The sequence below is a fragment of the Cynocephalus volans genome, chromosome 2 (genome assembly GCF_027409185.1).
Source record: "Cynocephalus volans isolate mCynVol1 chromosome 2, mCynVol1.pri, whole genome shotgun sequence".
NCBI classification, from domain to species: domain Eukaryota; kingdom Metazoa; phylum Chordata; class Mammalia; order Dermoptera; family Cynocephalidae; genus Cynocephalus; species Cynocephalus volans.
Genome location: NC_084461.1, coordinates 203,991,846 through 204,008,534, shown reverse-complemented (window position 1 = coordinate 204,008,534; position 16,689 = coordinate 203,991,846). Strand labels below are relative to the sequence as shown.

The following is a 16,689-nucleotide window of genomic DNA, read 5'->3' as shown; positions in this document are numbered from 1 at the left end:
CTGCATGCCCACCAGCAGTGTATGAGTGTTTTGATTTTTCTACATCCTCATCAACACTTTTATCGTCTGTCTTTGACTGTACTCACTCTAGCGGGTGTGAAGTGGTATCTTGTCATGGTTTATATTTCCCTGATGGCTAATGATGTTGAGCACATTTCCTGTGGTTATTGGCCATTTGTATATCTTTTGTGGAGAAATGTCTATTCGTCTATTCTTTTCTTTTCTCTCTTTCTTTCTTTCTTTTTTTTTTTTTAGAAAGCCGGCTTTTATATTTCTAAATCTCTGCCATAAATTTCTAGCAGATGCCAATGGTCACCTGCCACACTCGCACCAGGCTGTCTGTGTAGCCAGCAAAGAGTCTGGACATCAGCAGACCAGGCCAGAGAGGTGCACTGGGGTGGCCCTGCTTTGCTGCTGGTACTGATAACTTCTTGATGCTGGGGCCTGTGGTGGCACAGAGCCAATAGTGGTTGGGGCTGAAGCACAGAGCATTGATAAAGTCCCCACCATCTAGTGTGTAAAGGTACTTGCCTTCATGGAGATCAAGATAGCATGGCCTGGCCATCCTTGCCTCTAGAAGCACAGAGGGATCCATCTGGAGAGACAGTCACAGTGTTCAGACAGCCTGTGTGGCCATCGTGGTAGGCCTTCAGCTTGCTGTTCAGCCAGATTCCATACTTTGACTGTCTTGTCCCAGCCACAGGAGATGATGGTAGTTTTGCTGCTGTTGGGCAAGAAGTGGACACAAGACACCCACTCTGAGTGGCTCTCCTCCTGGACAGTGTATTTGCATACACCCAGAGTATTCCATAACTTGATGGTTTTATCTCACGATCCAGACACAATCTGCTGTTGTCAGAGGAGAAGGCCGCACTCAGCACATCCTTGGTATGGCCTACAAATCGTCTTGTGGTGGTGCCTGCTGTGAGATCCCAGAGGCACAGGGTTCCATCCCAGGAGCCTGAGGGGGCAATATGGCCATCTGAGGAGATGACCATGTCTCTAACAAACTGGAAGTGACCCCACAGAGCATGCTGTGGGATGCCATAGCTGGTCTCACCCCTGGTCAGCTTCCACATGATGATGGTCTTATCTCGAGAGGAGGACAGTCACGTCCAGGAACTGTGGGGTGATAGCAATCTGGGCTACCCAGCCATTGTGGCCCATGAGGGTACCACGGAAGGTCATCTGTTCCATCATGGCAGCAGCGGGTGCAGGTGTCACCTCAGGGACAAGGATGGCACCAGAGAGCTCAGGGAGACGAGCACCACAGATGCCCCCAGCACGGCCCTGCTGAGAAAGAGCAAGAAATGTCTATTCAAACCCTTTGCCCCTTTTTTAACTGGATAGTTCGTCTTTTTGTTGTTGTTGTGTCACTGCAGTTTACAGAGGGGAAACTGAGGCTCAGAGAGGGGATGTGACTGGGTCCAGAACACTGAACCCACACTCAGATTGAGACTTGGGTGGTCTCCACCTTTGACCCAGCAGGTGGGAGCCACCTTCTCTCTACCCAGTGGAGTGGCCCATTGCCTCCAGTTCTGACTCAACTACCCCCCAAGACCATCCTGGATCCTGTCCTTGCAGTTAAAGCAGCAGGGCCCCCACAGCCAGAGGGTGGGCCGGAAAGGCGAGAACACTGCAGTTCTGAGGAACCAAGCCGGTCCTCTCTTCCTCTCCAAATCACGCGGACCAGGCTGACGTGGCCCGGGAAGAGGGGACAGCCGAGGCCCTGTGGTTGGGGAGCCTATTTATACTGGCTGGGCCATGTTGCAAGCTTTTCCTGCTGGCGAGAGGGACGTCACTGGATTCTGACCTCACCAGAAACGCTGACGCATCTTCCCTCATGCTCCCCTCAGACGGTGGGACGACTGGGCCATTCCCCGTCCTCCTGAGCATCACCTAGCTCTCAACCCTCCACTGGCATCCCCACTCCCTGCAGCCCTCCAACCATGACTCCTCTTGCAAGCTGTTATGGGCTAAAGTGTGCCACCCCCTCCACCCCATTCACATATTGAAGTGACTATATCTGGAGATAGGGCCTTTACAAGATCACTAAGGTAAAAAACAAGGTCATTGGGGGGGTCCCTAATCCAGTATGACTGGCATCCTTATAAGGAGAGATTAGGACACAGATGACACTTATAGCAAGAGATGACCATGTGAAGACACAGCAAGATGTGACAGAGGCCTTGCAAGGAACCAATCCCAACAACTTAACTCAGATTTGCACCCTTCAGAAATGTGAAAAAATAAATTTCTGTTGTTTAGGCCACCCAATCTGTGGTACCTGGTTATGCCAGCCCGAGCAAACTACTATACAAGCTCTCCTTGCCTTTGGTGACCCTGGTCCCAGGGCACCCTGATTAGTCATGTGCTAACAGCCTGGTCTTCTAAATTAGGCAGGCCTGGTTTGAAGGCCCGGCTCCTCTTGACTGTTCGCAGGGTAATGACCTCAGGCAAAGCAATCTTCCTCTCTGGGTCTCGGAGGCCACTTTAAACTGAGGAGATAATACGGCCTCCCTGGACCATGGTTAAAGGCACATGGCTGTCCCCAAGAGTGGCAGTCAGTCAGCAGTAGCTGAGAGGAGCAAGGAATTCTGAGCCAGATCCGGCTCTCCTGCCTTGAGTCAGCCCCTGAACTTCTTGAAGCTTCTGTCCCTGCCTGGCTGCCCTCCCTCCTGGGGCTGCTGCAAGATGAAATCAGGGATGTGAAATGGAGAAGGATCCCAGCTTGGCATGGGCCACAGGAAACGATATTGCGGGGGTGGGCAGAGATGAGGGATTTAGTGGAAGCGACATTCTCAGGATGAGAATCCAGAACTGGCCCACGGGGGTGGCGATGGTGAGGTATTGGGTCTGGCGCAGTGAGCGTGGGGGCTTCCTAGTTTTGCCTGCTGCGGCCCCTCAGCACCTGGGAGTGACCAGCACACAGTGGGGCCACAACAAATTTGCTGAATGAACAAGTGAGTGATTCTGGCCACGTCTACAGAGGTGGAGAGTGGATGGGAACAGCCTCAGTCTGGCTGCCTCCGCTTTCCTTGTCCAGCTTTGCAGACCAACACTCCCTCCAGCTGGAGCAGCTCCGGACCCCCTGACAGCCCCCACGGGCCCCACCCTGACTTCCCAGCCCCCTGAGGGCCTCCTCGCAGCCAGACTTCTCAGGTGCAGGCCAAGGACCCTCTTCTGGGCCTGGTAGATGTGCTGGGGTTGTCAAGCATAGCCTGCAGGCCTTGGCCAGTCCCTCCACCTCCTTGTCTGCCCTTGCCCGGGCCTCAGTTTACCCCACAGTAAAGTAGCATGTTGACTAGAGCCCCTTCACTCTCGTGTTCAGACGTCTTGAGAAGTGGAGGAACAACCCACGATCACTATCTTTCAGAGAAAGTGAAACCTGGTCCCCAACCGTCACCACGGCAACTCCCCCTCCCCGGCTTCCCCTCTGAGCTCACAGTTTCCCCATCTCCTCCACCGCCCATCCCACCCCCCGACAGCTAGTACCTGGAATTAGACTTTCATCTCTTCTTTTTCTTTCAAAGGCATTTTGCCTTTTATGTCCATGACAGCAGAGCCCTGTGAAGTGGGCCGGGAAATGCTTTTCTCCTCATTCGACAGGTGGGGCCTCTGAGGCCTAGGGAGGTTAAGTGACTTGCCTCAGGTCACACAGCATGTTTGCAGGCTTGAACCCTGGTCTCCTGTTTCTCTTACTCCAACTGTCCAGTTCTCCCCAGAGGACCTTGTCTGCAGAGAAAGTGCCTGGTTATGGGCATGGACCTGGCTGGGGAAAGTTGGCAGGGCGTCCGTGATGGTGGAGAGGGCGGCCAGGAGCCGTGCTGGGGAATGCTGGTCTGGGGGCCAGAACCACAATCTTGGGGCTGCCAGCATGGGTCTGGCTCTGTGCCCAGAGCCCGGTGGTTTCCGCTCACAGATGTCCCAACAGCCCCGGCGAGAGGGCGGGAAGGGCACTCAAGAAGGAAGATGTCTCGCTCCCCTCAGCCCTAAACCAGTGGGTCCTGTGAGTTCAATGGCTCCTGGGCCGAGACTGGTCTGGAGCCTCCAGAGGCCCAGATCACAGTCCTTCCCTCCTACCCCAGGTCCAGCCTCCTGAAGATGGCATGAACCCCCTTGCTCCCCGCTCGCCCCAAGAAGGCTGAGGCTGCGGTTTGCATCATCCTTGGGCATGGGGCGGACCTCGAAGAATGAATTCGAAGAAAACAGGAGGAGGAGCGGGTATTCCACCGCGCCCAGCGCCCATTGGCCGCCTGTGGAAACTTTGGTTTTTGGGGTCATGTTCCCAGAAGGCCTGCCCTCTCCCCTCCCCCTCCCCACCCACCTCACGAGGTGTTGGCCAATCACCCCAGCGGGCATAAAGTGGCTGCCAGCCCGCAGGGCTCCCAGCCAGGAGGTGTCACCCCCAGCAGGCGCGGGCCGGAGCGCAGGCACCCAGCATGCGGGCGCAGCTCACACGGAGGACGCTGCTCGGTAAGCACTTCCTTCCTCCCGCCAGCACCGCTTGCTGTGCCCACAGGTGCCAGCGGAGAGCAGGGCACCCTCTGCCCTTGGGGAGCCAGGGAGCCTGGGTGCCAGGCAGAGGATGCTGAGAAGGGGAGAGAGCCAGGAGTCAGGCACAGAGAGGGGTCCACGGAGAACGCAGCATCCCCACACGTGGGAAGGGCCATCCCTGGAAGACTTCCAGGGGGAGGTGATGTAGAGGCAATTCTGGGAGCAAGGGAGTGAGGGAAGAGGATGGATTGGGAAGCGGCCAGGGACGCTGGAGGGAGGTGGGAGATGTCCTTGGCAGAGGAACAGGCTGTAGGAGGGACAGGGAAGTGGCAATGTGTGGAGGGGCCGTGGGGCCTCCTCCTGCCCCAATTCCCAGGGTCTGGGATGGATGGAAAGTCAGCTAGGCCCAGGGGCCCTAGAACCCATACAATCACACAGCATACATGGCCACACCCACATGGTGACACACACGCAGAACTACATGATGTCACACAGAGCTCTCTATCTAACCAACCTGGGAACTCCCACATGCAGACCAGGACCCCCATGGAGACTGGAGCAGGTGTTCCCTAACGCCTCACACAGACCTGGATGCACACCCTGTAGATGCCCTAGTCCCACGTGCACACTGTCACACACACACAGGACCCCACCAGATACCCCAGCAGCAGATACCTGGGGAGGCAGTGAGGGCACCCTGTGGCCACTGCAACTGGGTGCCCAGCCCTTCAGCCCTCCCCAGCAGCCTGTCTTCCCCAGGGAGCCGACGGTTCTGAGGAAGGGAGCGATGGTGTCACTGCCTTCCGGGCCATTGCGCCACCGGCCCTTCCGACCACGTGGCTGCCGGTGGAAGGGGTGGGGGGAGCAGGGAGTGGTAACTGTGCCCACCCCAGGACCTTCTGATGGGCTCACGGGGGCGGGGAAGGGAAGCACAAGAGGTCAGGGGAGAGCACTGGCCTTGTGTGACCTGGGAAAGCCCTTTTCCTGCGACTCGGTTTATCTGTCAGTAAAATGGGGGCATGGACTGAATGTTCTCCCACATCCTTTCCATGTTGAGCCTTCAGATGGAAAGGCAGCCTCTCCTGGTTCTGCAGACAGAGCTCAGGGCACTGGGCTGTTCCCGGGCTGCCCATCCCAAAGCCCTCTCAAGCCTGTCTGCATAGAAAGCTGGGGTCTGTTACAGGGGGCCCAGAGTGGCTGACAGGTCAGGGTCCTGGGACAGTGGGAACCCTTAACCCAGAGGTCTTGGGAAGAGCTGGTCCCACCTGGGCTGCACAGTGTCAGCTCCTGAGGTTAGTGCTGTGATGCAGGCGGGATTGAGCCTGGCACTGCAACCTCCACTTAAAGACCTACTTGGTAAATTGCAGCCACTGTCCTGGTCCTTTCCACCCCCATTTCAGGTCCTGGGCAGTAACTCACTGGGGAGGTGGTGATGGCCTTAATGGGTATTCCTGTGCATACCCAGCACCCCATGGCACCGAGCCCCTGCCTTCAACTGCACAAAGCCCAGGTTGAGGGGATGCACCCTCTGAGGCCCTTTTGAGCCCCTTCCCCACGGGACGCTTGGCTTTCTTGCCAAGTCAGGTGACACCCTCCTTCTCTGCCCCAGGTCTGGTCCTCGGACTCCTGATCCCAAGCATGGCAGCTATGGGCAACTGCTCCTCATACCGAGTGCTCCTTCATCAACTCCAGAGGCAGGCAGATCTCATGCAGGACACCAGCACCCTCCTGGACTACTATGTAAGCACCTGGCCCTTTGTGTCATCTGAGTCTCAGAGAACTGCTGGGTTTAGGAAGGGAGTGAGCCACAGGGAGGACAAGGCCAATCCCACTCAAGATGAGTCAGGTGGGGAAACTGAGTCCTTGTGTTATTCCAGCCCTAACCCCAAGAAGCTAAGGAGAGTATACAGCTTCCCTGGCTCCGTGGGCCTGGAGTGAGTCCCAGCCCCACTGCCTCATTCATCTGCTTGTCCAGCATGTGTTTATGACACACCTGCCAGGTGCTTTGTTCTAGGCACTGGGACATAGCAGTGAGCAAAACAGGGTCCAGCCCTCCTTAAGCTCCCACTCCCCACTGACATCTCCACACTACAATCGTCACCTGTGCAGTCACCCCCAGCAGTCCTTCTGATTCTGCCTGCAGTGATCTCCAAGTCCTCTCCCCTCTCGGGCCTCAGTTCCTGGATCTGTACAATGGGAGGATCAGAGGTCTAGCATTTGAAGGCTGACCAGAGCAGACTCTGTGGGTGTGTGGATGGGTGGCTACAGAGCTCACCCCCTGACTGCTGTTCCCCCAGATCCACATCCAAGGCCTGGACACACCCATACTGAGAGGGCACTGCAAAGAGCGTCCTGGGGCCTTCCCCAGCGAAGGCACCCTGAGGGGGCTGGGCAAGCGGGGCTTCCTGCGGACCCTCAGCGCTACACTGAACCGTGTCCTGCACAGACTGGCTGCCTTCCAGCGGCGTTCCCCCAAGGCCCAGTACTCGGAGAAGCTACAGATGGCGAGGCTCTACATCCAAGGGCTCAGGAACAACATCTACTGCATTTCCCAGCAGCTCGACGACTCCTCGGAGACAGCTGAGCCCACTCAGTTGGGCCCGGGGGCCTCGCCGCCATCTACCCCCACCCCGGACACCTTTGAGAGCAAGTTGGAGGACTGCAGGTTCCTGCATGGCTACCATCGCTTCATGCGCTCCGTGGGGAGGGTTTTCAGTGAGTGGGAGGAGAGTCGGAGCCAGACACACAGCCCCCAGCAGGCCCTGAGCATGGGGGCCCGCAGGGCCAGACTATCCAGCGGGGACAACAGACTAATGCCCAGGGGGCAGCTTCCCCGGTAGCCTTAGGGGCACCCCGTGCAGGTGAAGGACGCAGCAGGTGCTCTGTTCGTGGGAGGAGCTGCAGTGGGCTGGTGCCTCCCTGGGGTCTCAAACCTGCTCCCTGCATTCCCCGACTCTCAGAAGTGTGCTTTAAGGGATGGGAGCTGGGTAGGCCCCTCCTACCTCCTCTGGGCTTGGGGGACCGATAGTCAGGCAGTTGCGCCCCCCAGCCCCGAGTTCCCCAGTCGTGGTGGGGTGGCAGGGTCAGGCCATGCGGGACCTACTTTCCATTGATTCAGGGATCTGATGACATAGGCTGACTCACAGCTGGGCTGACTGCCCCCCTGCTTTGCTCCCGGAGGCCTGCCGGTCCTTCCCTCTCATGACTTGCAGGGCTGTTGCCCCCAGACTTCCTCCTTTCTGTGGCGGCATGGTTCCGAGGGGGAGGTCACAGACTGAGCTGGCCTCCTATGCCTCATCACGTCTCAGGCCAGACACCTGGATGTCTGGGTGACCTCACTTTAGGCAGCTGTAACAGGGGCAGGGTATCTTAGCAGGAGCACTGATCTGAGAGTCCAGGGAACAGGGCTCAGGACCCAAGCAGGCCCCTAAATCACTGTGTGACCTCAGGCAGGTCACTTCACCTCTCTGGAACTCAGTTTTCTCCTTATGAAGCCATGGGGTTGGGGACTGTGTCAGGCCCTGTCTGCCCATCAGTTGATGGCACTCCATGACATAGAGTGGATATCAAATTCTCTGTAAATTGGGACAGGCAGTGCAAATGGCCATGGGGCAGTACAGACTGCGTTCTCTTTGTAGGAGACCTCCCAGCGTCTGGAAGCGCCCACTCTCGGGTCCTCGCAGCTGGCTGCTCCCCCTGGTGGTGTGTCATGGAATTTTCTCACACTGAACCCAGTGCCCTCCTGGAGGGGGTCCCAGCAGCTGCTGGGCTAATTCCTAGGAGCGACGTGACTAATTTATCAATTTTTATCAGTTTCGTATTTATAAAGCTTATTTATGATGTGTATTTAATGTTAATATTGTACCAACATATATTTAAAACTTTCTTGGTTTCTAAAGACCCTGTGTCTCTCTGTTGCCTTGTGGGAGAGGATTTGAGAGGAGTGGTGGTGGCAGCCTCTTGGGGAGAGTCCCTAGGTGGCAAAACCACAAGCATTCATGCCCTGGTGGGGGGGGGGGGCTGGACGTCCTTGCTCTGTCCAGGAAGGGAAGTCACATGCCCCAGCTAACCCGGGGCTTTGACTATGGGGACATCTCAAACATAGACAAGGTGTCTACTATGGCTGAACAGGTCTCCCCTGAGACACTGCAGATGAAGGTATCGGGGTGGGAGAGAAAGAGTGGAGGAAGGAAGGCTGGAGTGCCTGGGTTCCTATGTGGTTGGGGTGACTGGACTGATGTGTTGTGTTTGTATTTTTCTTGCCTCCTCTTGAAGCCTGGGTGTTAGTATCCTAATGGGTGCTTATGTCTGTAAGTATCTTGTTTATGCGTGTGTGTGCATGTGCATGGATATCCGAGGGTGTTTCAGCACATATGTTCATGTGTGTGCAAGTGGAGTTTTTTGCCAATGTGTCCTCTCATATGTATACACTCATGGATCACCCCGGAGGGACAAGGGCATATCCAGCACCTGGAACACAGTAGGTGCCCTAAGCTCGTGTAGAATGAATCAACCCCTGAGCTCACAGCCCCACCCCTGCCCTCCACAGTCTGCCCATGCACAGTGGCCACATGGCAGACACCCACAAAGAGATGGCTGTGTGCACAGAGTACAGGGGAGGTGGTAGCAAGACACTTGAGCCAGACAGACTTGGCTGGGTTCAAAACCCTGTCTCAGCCCTGTCTCATCTACCTGGGTGACCTTGGCCAAATTACTTAATGCTTCTGAGCCTTGGTTTCCTCATCTTTGAAATGGACAAGAGAACAACAGATCCTGCTTCAGACAGCGCCTGTGACCTGTTATGTGCTTAAAACTACTTCCTGAAGGGGCCCAAGTGGTTAGGGTTTCTCTGACCCTCAGAAAATTGGGCTCCCTCCCAAATGCCCAAGGTCCCTCCTAGGGAGGGGCACCTATAGGCTGATGACATGCTGAGGCAAGAGCTACAGAGGAAGGGCTAACAGAAACAGATGATCTTGACCTGGGTCAGTCCCTGGTCACCCCACTTCCTGAAATGGCATGTAGAGGTGGGAACAGGATGGGAACAGGACTTGACTTCACAGTGGAGGACAGCCCGGTGTGGGACTCCCAGCAACAGATAGGGTCCATTTCACAGATGAGAAGACTGAGGCTCAGAGAGTTTGAGTGGTCTACCCACCTCCTCAGAGCAAATTAACTGGGCTGGGCACAGTTTGAATTTAGGCCCACTGGCCTCCAGGGCGGGAGAATCTTCCTGGAACCCCTCTGCCTCTGTAAGTTGGCTGACAATTTCACGAGTCCCTGAGGGCACAGAGCTCTGGGGCAAGGGACAGACAGACAGTAGACAAGCAAAAGGAACATCTAAGATTGTGGTATATGCTCGGCAGAAATAAAACCGGATGATGTAATAGAGAGCCAGAGTCAGGCGAAGTGCTTGGTCGGGATGGTGTCTGGAGAGGTGACGTCTGTGCTGTGGTCCGAATGACATGCAGAAGGCGTGGCAGGAACAGCTAGGGCAAAGGCTCTGAGCATTCAAGGATTAGAGTATAGTGAGGGAAGGCATCATGATTTATCAGAAAGGCCCCGAGAGTGGAACCATCTTGCTCAAGATCACAGAGTGAGGGCTGGGGCTAGAACCCCGGGCCCCTGACACCCACCTAGCAGTCTTCTCCGGCAGCTGCTCAATCTATTCCAGGCTATTTCCAAGAACCTAGTAAGGGCCCTCTGCTGCCCCCTCTGGGCTGCCCTCGCCCTCCAGGTCCTGTCACGGTGGTCACCTTTTGGCTCCTGAAATGTCCGGGGCTCCCTCCTTCCACAAGGTCTGCCTGTGCTGTTCCACTATCTGGAATGCTGTTCCTTGTCCCTTTTTTTTATCAAGTTAATTCTCCACCTTGCCAGATCTCAGCTCAAGGGTGCATCCTCTGCAGCTCTTCCCCACCCATCCTGTGGTCTGGGTCCAGCACCTTGGTTATACGTTCCTTCAAAACTCTCCCCTCGGGGTCACTCACTCAGTGTGGTGTCCACATTACCAGCTGCCTTCCCTGCTAGCCTGGAGCTACCAAGGACAGAGACTGCATCTGTTTGGCTCCACTCTGTCCCTCACCCAGCCCAGTGCCTGGCACACGGTAGGAGCTCTGTGAGAAGCAAGGCAGATGGGCCCCACCTCCCAGCCCAAAAGAGGAGACAGGGGCAAGTGTGTCGGTGGGGGAAGCTGGGGAGTGCAGCAGGGAGCCCATCCTGTACAGGTGCCACCGATACCCGGCCTCCCCTGGCTCCAGGCCCTGCCAACAGCAGGGGGCCAGCCCTCTCTCGCCTCTACCCTGCCCCAGCAGGGGGGAGGGGGTTTCCTTGGCCTCGGCTGCTGGGAAACTGTGGGTGGGAGGTAGCAGCTGCCAAAAGCAGGGCACCTTGAGGTCCCCAGAGCGGAAGGCACTGAGTGGGTGCTGTGGTGGGTGCTGAGGTTGATCTGCGGAGGAAGAGCTGGGAAGCCCGGTGTGGCTGCCTCCCTCCACCCTGCCACCAGCCAGACCCCTCACCTCCCCCCTACCCGAGAGGGGTGTCTGAGGCTGGCTTTGAACTGGAGCGCATCTACGTCACAGGAAGCAGATGAGGGAACTTGACTCTGGAAGGGCTCTTCGGTGTCCCATCTATGAGGACCTGTCAGCTCCATAATGTCACAGTTTCAGGTAACCCCAAACCACCATCTGCAGCCTGATCCTCTCCCAAGCCTAGATCCTACAGACCCAGCTAGCAGGAACATCTGCTGGGAGCCCTATGGGTGCCTCAAAGCCCAATTCACCACCCTCCCCTGAACCCCACACTGCTCTCTACATGCCCCCACTAAGCTTCCAGAATCCCGGCCCATCCTCTCCCATGGCCTCTCCTCTCCCCATCAATCACTCAATCCCATGACTTCTCCACACCCCGTCTCTCGCACACACCTCCTTCTCTCCCCATAGCCAGCCAGGGTCCGGCTCCTCAGACATGGACTCAAAATCTCACTGTCATCACATCTTCTCCTGTTCAGACCTCCTAGGACGCCCTCCCGTCCCGCTGCCCATAGTAGCAATTCCAAACTCCTCATGCGATTCAAGGTCCCAGCTCTCCGCTGCCCCTGTCAATTGCAGCCCGCTTATCTCTGCATTCCCTCCATGCTCAGCTGGCCCTCAGGGGTCACTCCTGGAATCCCCATCAGCCACCATGCATCCTCCACAGCACGAACTGCTGCGTGATAAGGTCCCCACAACCATCTGCTGCGAAAAGCAGTGGGATTGGGCTCTACTAACAAAGGCTTTTGTGCTACGGTGTGAACTGATGCCCCACAAGGCATGTTTTCCCTGAAGGGGCAATGCCCCGAGAGCCTGCAATAAATGTGTGCCCCCTGCACCGCCTCGTGTGCAGGGACGAGTGGTCCCGTGCCGCAGCGAGCTGGCCCCAGGCTCAGGGAGATAAAGGGATCCTGCTGTGGTCTCGCCACCAGAATCCACCTGAAACAGTGAGTTCTTTTTCTTTTTCCAATTTTCCAGGGTGACAGTCACAGACTCTCAGTCAATGCTGCACGTAACACATGTGGATCAAAAGTTCCCTAGGACAGGGGCCTGGAGTGCAGGGAACCTGCAGGAAAAAGGTAGGGATGGGGTCCTGGCGCATGTCATTTATCTGGAACAGCAGAACCAGGATACAAACCTGCACCTTTCCCAAGCCTCCCTGGCCTTAGACCCTTCGCTGTCTACCAGTTTTAATGGGACTTTCCCCCTCTTCAGTGAGGGATGACAAAGTACTTTAGAGTTAAGCAAAATGAGTCAGACCTCAGCCCCCGGCCCTTCCCAGCTGTGTCCACCTGTCCGGGCCTCACCTCGGCATCCCCCTCTGTACAATGGGTGTGCCTGGCCCCCCTTCCAGCTGTAACAGAGGACTCCCTGGGAGACGACACGAGCACGATGCCCACGTCGCCACGGTCCCTGAGCAGGCATGTGGTCGACATTCTTTCTTCCTCTCGTTTTCCTTTTCCCTCCTTATTGGGTGTCTTTCTTCACAGCTCTTCTCTCTTTGTCTCTGTCCCCCCACATCCCACCACCCACACTGGGCCTGGGACTGAGGGCATCCACAGAGCCCCTTTCCAGTGTCCAGGGAAGGGTCACAGTCCACGGTTGAAGTGGGGAGGCCCTGGGCACGGCCCGCCCAGCTCTCTGCTTCCTGGGGCGTCCCCAAGGGCTGGGCTCGCTCGGGGAGGGGCGAAGGTCTCTGAGGGAGGGGGGTTGGGCAGGTGGGGCCCTGGAGCCTGCAGCAGAGGGCGGATCAGACGGGCCAGGTGGCTCCTGGGGTTCTGAGGTGGGTGCCGTGGCAGGGAGTGGTGGCTGGGGGGGGGGGCACTGTGTCCAGGGGCAGCTGCAGCCCTGTGATTCTCCTGGGGATGGGGACGAGGAGAGGATGGCTGTGGTGCACACGGCCTGTGGCAGGTCTGAGTCAAAACACCTAAGGCCGACCCTGGCTGGTCATGCGGAGGGCTGCCCAGTCATCGCCTTATGCCGGCCTGGGTCACCCAGGCAGGCTGGGCGCGGCCCAGTCAGCTGTGACTCAGGCCCCAGCGGCCTCGCCACGCAGCAGCGGGCAGGGGCATCGGGCACAGGACGCCCCCTCCCCACACCCCGGCCCTGCTTCTCCCTTCAGCCGCCCTGAAGACTCTGCCCCACCTGTGTCGGGCATAGCTGGGTGGGCACCAGGGCTCTCTGTACCTGTTGCCCCCAGCCCTTCAGCGGGGGGTGGGGTGGGGTGGAAGTGGGGGGAGCCTCAGGGCCACCCGGCTCTGGACGGGAAGTCAACTGGGGGCGGGGTGAAGAGCCAGCTCCAGAGAAGACCCAGCAGGAGAGGGAAGCAGAGGGGGCCTGGCCCCGAAGACAATGGTGTCCCACTGAAGACCTGGCAATCATCCTGGGAGAGTCCGGAGGGTCGTGTGTGGCACGGATCACGGTAGGCTTCCCCAGGGGGGCAGGGCCTCGGGGTGGGTGCCAGACCCCAAATTTCTTCTCAGCACGGGCAAACATCACTCCCTCCCTCATGTGTCAGGGGGCACCTGGTGGCCCCCACACTCTCCAGGCCTGTTTCCCCATCTGTGTAATGGGCATGGTAAGACATGCTCTGAACATTCCTCTGAGGATGTTGAGGCAAAGCAGGAGAGATGGGACGACGTGAAGGGTCATGTGGACACGTGAGGGGTTAAAGATCATCGAGGAGTTAAAGGTCAGAGGAGGAGTGCTGGACGGGGAGGCTGGAAGGAGCCTGGATTCAAATCCAGACTTCATGTGATCCTGTAGCGGTCTCCCCTCTGGGGGTCTTGATTCCTGGTTCCCAAGGGATCCTCAGTTCCCTTTCTCCCAAGAAGCCTCAATTTCCCTCAGCTGGAGACGTGGCAGGCAGAGGGTCCCTGTCTGCTGTGGGGGCTGCAATGGGTCATAGGAGGCTTCTGGGTGTGTCGTTGGTCAAGGTCATGGCCCCTATGCTTTCGACCCTGGGCCAGTGCAGGACTTGACAACTGTGTGCCTCACTCACTCCGCAAAATGGTCCCAGTTATAGAAGCACCAGCTCACAGGGTCCTGGTGGGGAGAAAGGAAAAACATAAGCAAAGTCCTTGCTCGGAGCTTGGCATGGCAGGGGAGCTTCGCCCAAACAATCCAAGAAGGGCTTGACTCCATTCTTGCCATCAGCAGTTCCCGAGGACTGAGGAAAGGCTTTGGGAAGGTGGGAAACTGTTCCCAGGGCTGGTCCTGGGCTAGGACGCTAAGGTCACCTGGTATGCTGAAGGGGGTTGGGGGCAGCCTTGGCTACCCAGCAGAGAGCCTAGATTCCAGGCCCTGCAGCTGGGCATCTCTGGGTACACCAAGTCCCTGCTCTGCTTTCTTTTTGTTGTGTGACTTTGGACAGTTTACTTCCACCTCTCTGGGTCTTCTCCCCCTCTGTAAAATGGAGATCATAATCCCCGTCTCGCAGAATTGCTGAGGACGGGGTGGGAAGGGGCAGCAGGGTCTGCAGAAGGATTGTCTCCCCTCCTGTCCCTCCCCTCCCAGAGTCTCAGCTGGACAGAGGCGTCCCCCCCCCCCCCCCGCCCTCCGCTCATGGTCCTGGCGCCCCCTTGCGGCCAGTCCTCAAGGGCTTTCCCCCCAGGAGGTGCTGGACAGAGCACAGTCCCCTCCAGAACCTCTTCAACTGCGCCACCTTCCCCTGCCTTGGTCAATGGCCTCTGCCCACTCTCCATTCCAAGCCTCGGGCATTCCTGCCCACTTCCTCAAATCCCCAAATCCCGCCCCGCCTGGCCCTGGGGAGGCACTGGCTGAGACAGGCCTGGGGCTGGCGGGGCTGGCGGGGCTGCGGCGGTGTTGCCTGCTGCCCGCTGGGCAGTGGAGGGCGCTGCTGCCCACGGCTTGGAGCCGGGCTAGGTGGCGGGGAGACAGAATGCAGGGCAGGAGCCCTGGCCCTCCGCCAGCCCCGGGCCCAGCCTTCCAGGGGACCCAGGAGGCCCTCTCTATCCCCCACCACCCCTCCCCACAATCCATGCCTTGAGGATCCTTTCCTAGATCCTTCCAGCCTGATGGCTCTATCTAGGCGGGGAAACAGAGACTCCAAGAAGCTTCTTTCTGGAATTCTCACAAGGAAATCAGGACTGAAACCCAGGGTTCCTGACCCCGTATCTGAGAGCCCAAGAGAGGCGAGCAGCCCACGTGCTACTGGGGAGGTGTCACTAATTCGCTTTGTGGACTTTGAAAAGTGACTTCCCCTCTGAGCCCCACCTGTGAAGTTTTCACAGCTCACATAATAATGTCGGTAACAAAAGCACATCTTCATCACCTGCCGGCTCCCAGAGGGCGTTGCTAACCTCACAGGTCAATGACACGGTTCCCCCATTTTGTAGATGTTGGAACTGAGGCCTGAGCGGTGAGGTCACCTGCCTGAGGTCGCACAGCTCGGAAGTCGTGGAGCCGGGCAGGACTTGAGGTCTGGCTGATTCCCAAGCCCCCCTCGCTCCTCCCCTCCACCAAACAGCCTCATCCGCTCCCACTTTTCCCTTTACAAGTGGGGATGCAGAGGCCAGCGGAGCCTGGGATGAACTCAAAGTCCCTCCCAGCTGAGTCTCTTGGGAAGGCAGGTGGGCTCTCTAGGGGGGAGTCCTATGGTTGGGAGCCACTGGCAGCTGTCCGCCTTCTATGGGGTCCCCTGCGGCCAGCCTGCTGGCTGGAGTGGACGCAGGGTTGGCCTCAGCAACTGAGGGGCTCGCAGAGAAGCTGGCTCTCTGGACAGCCCACTGTGACGCCAGGTCCCACCCAGAAAGGGAGGAAACGGAAATGGGGTCCAGGGGTGGAGTGGGGGCGGAGGCCGGGCTGGGCAGGAGATTGGGCAGGAGATCAGACAGGACTGTGTCATGGAGCCCTGTGGCTGATAAGCAGCTGAGCAGCCCGGCCCAGGCGGGAGGGGCTCCCCAGAGGGTAACTCTTCCGCGGGACCCTCATGGGCCCCTGCTGCCCAGACCACACCTGGGACTCCTTAGTCCTGTATTAGGGGGACTAGGCAAGGGGTGGGGGACATGGGGTGGAGAACTGGCTCTGTTACACACTCATGACTTCAGACAAATCATTCAACTCTCTGAGCCTAGTTTCCAAGTCTGTAAAACAAGGACTCAAGAGCCTTCCTCAGAGAGAGGGGTTAGGGCTGGAGACCATGGGGGGCTCTGCAATTAAACCATGGGGGGCACTTTGCAATTATTTGTTTGGGGGGAGGGATGGGAGAGCAGCCCATGAAGGCCTTTGGGGCTTGTGGGGGTCAGCCAGGTACCCCAAGAAGAGCATGAAGTTGGGCTGGGAAGCCCCAGAGGTCTGGAGTGGCCCCAGAGTGCAGGGGGGTGGGAGATGGGCATCGTGCCCGGGGTGCCCGAAAGATGCAGGGGGAAGCCTACCCTCTAGCTGCTCCCCTCACCTGCTCCTGTCCCTCCCTGACATCAGGGAGCACATCCCTTCTTCTCTTCCCAGGAAAGAGGACAGTCCAACTCTAAGCGGGTCTCATCCCTCCCTCCTCCCCACCTGCTAGGATGGGACCGCCTTAGTATTTCCATCTTATCACCATCGCCAAGAAGGAGGCTCACATCACCTCCCACCCACCACCCTCAGAACATTTCCTCAGCTCCTGCACACTGAGGGACACTTTGGGGAGAGGGCCCGCTCTCTCCCT

General features: G+C 57.7%; 1 protein-coding gene and 1 pseudogene across 1 annotated transcript; one reads left to right on the top strand and one right to left on the bottom strand.

The window, feature by feature from the left end:
• Nucleotides 1–295: 295 nt before the first annotated feature.
• LOC134370751 (small ribosomal subunit protein RACK1-like) lies at nt 296–1,200 on the bottom strand (annotated as a pseudogene).
• Nucleotides 1,201–4,442: 3,242 nt separating this feature from the next.
• On the top strand, nt 4,443–7,337 carry OSM (oncostatin M). Its single transcript, XM_063083681.1, has 3 exons — nt 4,443–4,476; nt 6,107–6,237; nt 6,795–7,337. The coding sequence occupies exons 1-3, from the start codon at nt 4,443–4,445 to the stop codon at nt 7,335–7,337; spliced, it is 708 nt and encodes a 235-aa protein (XP_062939751.1).
• The last annotated feature ends 9,352 nt before the right edge of the window (nt 7,338–16,689 follow it).